The 5,975-nt window shown below is 28.4% G+C and overlaps 1 protein-coding gene across 1 annotated transcript in view; it reads right to left on the bottom strand.

Moving 5' to 3' along the window:
- Positions 1–5,975, bottom strand: part of crb (crumbs) — a 246,075-nt gene that overhangs the window by 26,208 nt on the left and 213,892 nt on the right. The window contains exons 17-23 of the mRNA XM_067049706.1: positions 5,445–5,526; positions 5,254–5,367; positions 4,190–4,358; positions 3,477–3,662; positions 2,494–2,710; positions 1,604–1,846; positions 776–988 (exon numbers count right to left, since the gene is read on the bottom strand). Coding sequence (XP_066905807.1) covers positions 776–988; positions 1,604–1,846; positions 2,494–2,710; positions 3,477–3,662; positions 4,190–4,358; positions 5,254–5,367; positions 5,445–5,526 — 1,224 coding nt within the window. The remainder of the gene's footprint in view (positions 1–775; positions 989–1,603; positions 1,847–2,493; positions 2,711–3,476; positions 3,663–4,189; positions 4,359–5,253; positions 5,368–5,444; positions 5,527–5,975) is intronic.

Genomic DNA, 5,975 nt, shown 5'->3' with positions numbered 1-5,975 from the left:
AATAATTTTAAATTAAGAGAAAAAAAAATTAATTAAAAAATTAACTAACTAAATACATAAAAAATAAAACAAAAAGGTAGTTACAAAATAGCTGTACTATTATAATATAGGATTAGATTGGTGAAGTTAACGTTAGTTAGTTAAATAGAAGGGTTTTAAACGAGGGAAGAGTTGGTACATTATGTATGTTAGAGGGAATGGAGTTCCAGTGATATGCAGCTTGGGTAAAGAATGATTTATCAAATGCAGCAGTTGTTTAAAACAAAAACAGGAGCTCAGGCAAAAGCATAATAGAATTGGTGAATTGTGTTTTTTAAGTAAAACATATGAAACTAAGGCATTGATCTCCAACTCAGAATTCTGCAGCCCATTCCAAAATTTCCTCAGGAATCCATCAGTGTTACCCTTACATGATCAATCTGAATATCCATCTTTTTTCTTACTATCATTCCGACTGACCTTGCAGGTTATAGCCCATTAAAATGATCAGATAATCAATCAATCTATCTATAGGGCCGCCCATAGCTCAGTGGTTAAGACACAGTCTTTACCAATTTGATGTCTATTGGCGGTGCCGGTTCGAATCCGGCCTGGGACGTTGACTTTTTTCATTGAGTGGCGGTCCCACAAAATGAAGAACTTTGACCCCCAACCATGGTTAGGCAATATAGGACTCCAATGGGAGTCTTGGCCGAAAAAACAAAAAAAAAAAAAAAATCTATCTATCCAACAAGCTAAAACTAATACCAAAATATGTTATAAATAATTCACTTACCCATTGACCGTTTATCATAACATCTTGAACACAGCCTCTGAAAGTGGATGGTCCGTGAGGAAGTGCCCTCAGGTATGCCATCGCACCGCCAAGATATGTAGTACCAAAGCTAGTATGTGAAGCATTTGCTCCTTCGTTAAGATTAATTGGATATATTGTTTGTTCATCATTCGCAGCCAATACCAAATGAGATGAGTTTATAGCAACAAACACCTGAAATAAAAAATATTTTATCAGTATTAAGAAATATATAAACTTGATTTTGAGTATTTTTGTAAAATATTAATATCTTGGTGAATTTTTACAATTTGTTTTCCAAATTAGTTAAAAAAAAAATATATATAAAAACATATTAGTTTATATAAATTTAACAGGAATGTATTTAAAAACATATATATTTGTAATATTAATAAATATATTGTAGAGCCCTAAGAAGAAATGACTAACAACTATCAACTAATACTTCCATGGAGTAGGTTTTATGAAACAAAATAATTTTCATTAAGTGACCAGTGGGTAAAATAGAAAAATGATCGCAATGTTACCAAAATGTTTAAAAAAATATATACATGTAAAAAATAAAATTGTTGCAAATAAAAAAATGTTATTCTTATATAATTTTTGTTGTAAAAAGTTGGTTTAATGTGGTCCTAAGACATTTTTCCTTCATCGTTTGAATACAAAAAATAAATAAAATAATAAAGTTTTTTATAAATGAAAATAAATAAGTTCATATAACTAATACACACACACACGCATTTGTAAAAATAAATTAATATGGTTCTACATAAACACCTAAGTAAAAATGAAATTAATAATAAAACTTACTTTTTGCCAATTACTATCATTTAAACCAGAGCCAATGAAGACCCCTTCCCACTTATTGAGCAGGCTTGAATGGAGGTTTAACCGCCCGTTTACCAGTTCTAATATATAAAACGTAGATCCTTTTCCAATAGCCAATAGCCCGTCCGGCAAGGTAGTCTTAAATCTGAGTTGGATGTCATAACCTTCCTCTCTTGATGTTGATACAATACCATAAGATTTACCATCATAAAACATTGTAGTTTCCTGAAATAAAAAAAAAAAATTAATATCAACATATTTGTAGAACCGTGAGAAAAAAGAAATGTAGATTTTTTTATTAACGTTTATAGGTCACTAGTATATCTGCTGTTTCAGAGCCAAATACGTCATTGGAATTTTCCAAATAGTTTCATTGGTAGTAAGCCTAGAAAAAATATGTTAAGAACTCTATTATCACAGAAAGGGCCGGTATAAAAATATTAGAACAAAGTCTGTACCAGTAACTGTCTAGCTTTTGTCTTAAGTATGTCCAAAACTATGAATTCATTGTTACAATTACTAAATTAAAAATGAGATCAAACTGTTACATTTATCCTCTGAAAGGGGAAACTAAGGAGCTATTCCAACATTTCAGGTTTTTAACTTAAGTTTACAATATACGCTGCCAAAAGGTATTTGTAAAAATTTACAAATAAAGAATAAAAAAAAAATAGAATTGAAAAATGAAGTTAGATAGATATTAATAGTTTTCCAACTTAAGAAAATTACCTAAGAAAGGACATTTATCATTTTCACTCATTCAACGTTTTATTTGTAACTTTATATCCAAAATAGGTTGTCATTCTATCATCAATTAGAGTATCTATCAACTTATATGTTGATTGACAAAGAAATAAACAAATGGAACTTACTTTTTCACAAATAGGGCCTTGAAAGCCATAAGGACAAGTACAATTGAATTTGTGTATTGTTTCGTTTTCGAGGTAAGGTTTACATTTTCCCCCATTAAGGCACTCGTTCTTATTACACCCAGTCAGCTCTACTGAACAGTTCTTTCCTCCGTATTTGGGATTGCACTCGCACATGTAGTTGGCTCTTCCATCGTGACAGACACCATGAACGCAAGGCCTTAAAGATAAATTATAAAACAAATTATTTTCTTTATTAATGTTAAGATAGAAATAATATTAATATAAATAAGCAATAATGAAGTGTTTAAAAACATTATTATGCTTTAGAACGAAATCAATTTTTAAAAAATAAATAAAACCCGTAGGTTTTAAATTGAAAATGATTTCATGTTAAAAAAGAAAACAAAATCTAATGCTTTCAACACTCCTATCATAAAACACAACTTTGATGGCCTTCAGACAAGCCTAATGTTTAAAAAACAACTGGAGATATTTTTGCAATTCTGAAACTTGTTCATAAACTCAATCACATAATAATAATTGAAAATCTAATTATGAATGCGAAATTGGCACTGGCAGAAATAAAATAATAATCCAATCCCAATAATAATAATTAATCTGAGGGCATGAAAAATTCAAGATAGCTCTGTTTGATTATATCTACCTGATATACATATACATAACTACCTGTATGTATGTATTCAATTACTTATTTCATCAGGGGGGGTACGAAAAAAAAAAGTTTTATTACACTTTTGTGTTTGTTTTTTTCCCAATTTTCAACTACTCTTCTGATAATATAAAATACAATTTTTATACAGTCAACAACTATGAATCAAGTACTAAATTTTTTTACTTAAACAATCTGAAAACTTGAAAAATATTGTCTGAAAATTATAAACAAATCCAGTAGAGAGTCTATTGGGAAACAGAGTGGAATAGTTAAGGGAGCGATTTTTAAGGAATAAAAAGAAAAAACTCACGTATATCTTTCGCATTCATTAATTTCGATTTCACAGAGAGTACCCTCAAAGCCTTCTTCACAGTCACAGGTGTAGCCATCGACAAGATCTGAACAAGTTCCGTATTGACAAGGTGAACTTTCACACTCATTAACGTTAATTTCACAATTATCACCAAGAATACCAGGTGGGCAGATACATTCATAACTGAAACAAAAATAATATGAAATTAGAAGGATTTTATAATAAAATGATTTAAAATATATATTAAAACATTTAGTATATTTAGGGATGGGTACGGAACAGAACATAAAAAAAAATATTTTTATAAAGTGGATGAAAAGTTTTTATTTCATATAACGACTTAAACCTCAACCTTAATGTTATAATGGAAAATAGAACCTATTCAATATTCTTGAATCTTAATTTATAATACCGAATAATGATAAATAGTTGTTCATAGTAATTGTGGAAAGAGCAAACGACAGTATACTGGATGTCAATATAATAAGATATTGTCTATACATCAAACAATAAGAAGCCTTCATAAATGCAATAGCACTTTTCAAAAACACTCTGAACAAGCATACATCACCATTCAAAATTATAAGGGTTAGCAACTGTTAGAGCTTTCTAGTGATCTCTTAACCACTTTCCATCCACATCCATAGCGAAGCATATAAATAATTCACAGTATACCAGTAGAGTCATAAATAAATTAAAATGTAGCTTACCCAGCTGCCGAGGAGTAATTAAATTCATGTGAGAAAACAGAATGAGCCAGTGATCTTTCATTTCTAATTTCCGGAAGGTAGTATCCCAAAACTGACCGCTCTTTACACGTTCCTCCATACTGACAAGGATTACTTTCACATTCATTAATATCAACTTCACAATTAACACCTAAAAAAAAAAAAATATTGTCTATGAAAATAAAATAAAGGAAATGATTTTATAAACTTATAAATCATTAATTAAAAAAATTAAATCATATATTTTTAAAGAGGGCTTTATTCACTCAAATGAATAAACTAGTTTCGATCCAAGCATCTAAGTATTTTTAATCAGTACTTGTATACTCATTCTCAGGCGAAAAATACATTAACTTTTTGGTTGTCTGTTGTAGAAAGATTTAACTTTTAATAATAGTTTTGTAAATTTCAACTTTTAATGTGTGGAAAGAAGGCAAGAATTAAGTATTTTTTCAATAAAGAAATAAGAAGCATTAAAAGGCTTTAATCTGGCCTTTATTTCCTTATGGATTTGTTTTTTCCTAATAATTGTAGTTCCCAAATACTTGAATTTCTCAACATATTCCCATTCATATCTGCATCAATTAAATCATCACTGTTTTTATTATTGTCTATATATTTTGTTTTATCCATATTTATTTCGAGATCTATTTCTTTCCAGGTTTTTATCAATCTTGTTAAATGATGAAGGATTATAATAGAATCTCATTATTCAGTATATTTCATGATAATGTGAGTAAGAAGTATTGTAAATATTTTATAACACATTAAAAAAAGTGAGATAACTCTGATAACTATTACAATCCGTTCAATATTCTAATGAATTAGAATCTTTAATGATTAACAATAGATAAAACAGAATGTAAATGATACATGAATATATACATAAATCTATAGCAACATAAAAAAATCTATATCTTTTATAATGATATTAATCAGATATGATAAGATTTAAAAACTAATAAATGACAAGTAAAGACCACTCAATGATTGTAACAAATTATGATTTATCAATGGAAATAGTCAAGTTATAAATTAAGTATTACCTGTGTATCCAGGAAAGCATTCACACATATAACCTTTGACTAGATCTCGACATTGTGCTCCATTAACACAAGGGTTACTAACACATTCATCGATATTGATTTCACAATGTGTTCCTAACAGAAAAATAATAATAAATAACTAAATTTTTGAAAAATAGACAGAAATATATATAAAGAAATAAAAACGTTACCTTCATAACCAGTTTCGGAACAGTTACAAGTATAACTATTTAAACCATCAATGCAAATTCCATTATTCTGGCATGGTGATGACTGAAAAATAAAGATAAAAAATAAACAAACAGTAAATAGTTAGTAATTACTTAATAAAATAATTTTGTTCTCCAAATTATAGTGACTAATAAAACATGATAATTAAATGTTTGTCAAAAATACTCCAACAATCAGGGCCTCAGGAGAAAGGTTATCAACGATGTATTCATTACTGATACCAAACCTGAACTCTATTAGAGTTTAGTAAATTTAGTTATTTAATAATGCAGATATTATAATTTTTTTAGCAATAGTATTATGGATTACAGTAAAAAATTAAGGAAAAACAATAATTTTGAATTAAACTTGAAATATTGAAATGCTATTGTATTTTTTTTTTTTTTGAAAAATGGCAATCAAGATTTTATTATAGATAAACTTTGATCAATGAGGAGAAGATGGTTGGGGGTGCGGTCAATGAAACACAAATAAGTATGACTAACTTATTT

Source organism: Halyomorpha halys, unplaced genomic scaffold (genome assembly GCF_000696795.3).
Source record: "Halyomorpha halys isolate HHAL.00 unplaced genomic scaffold, Hhal_1.1 Scaffold1464.1, whole genome shotgun sequence".
NCBI lineage: Eukaryota > Metazoa > Arthropoda > Insecta > Hemiptera > Pentatomidae > Halyomorpha > Halyomorpha halys.
Note: the sequence above shows the minus strand (reverse complement) of the source record. Positions and strands in the feature narration are given on the sequence as shown.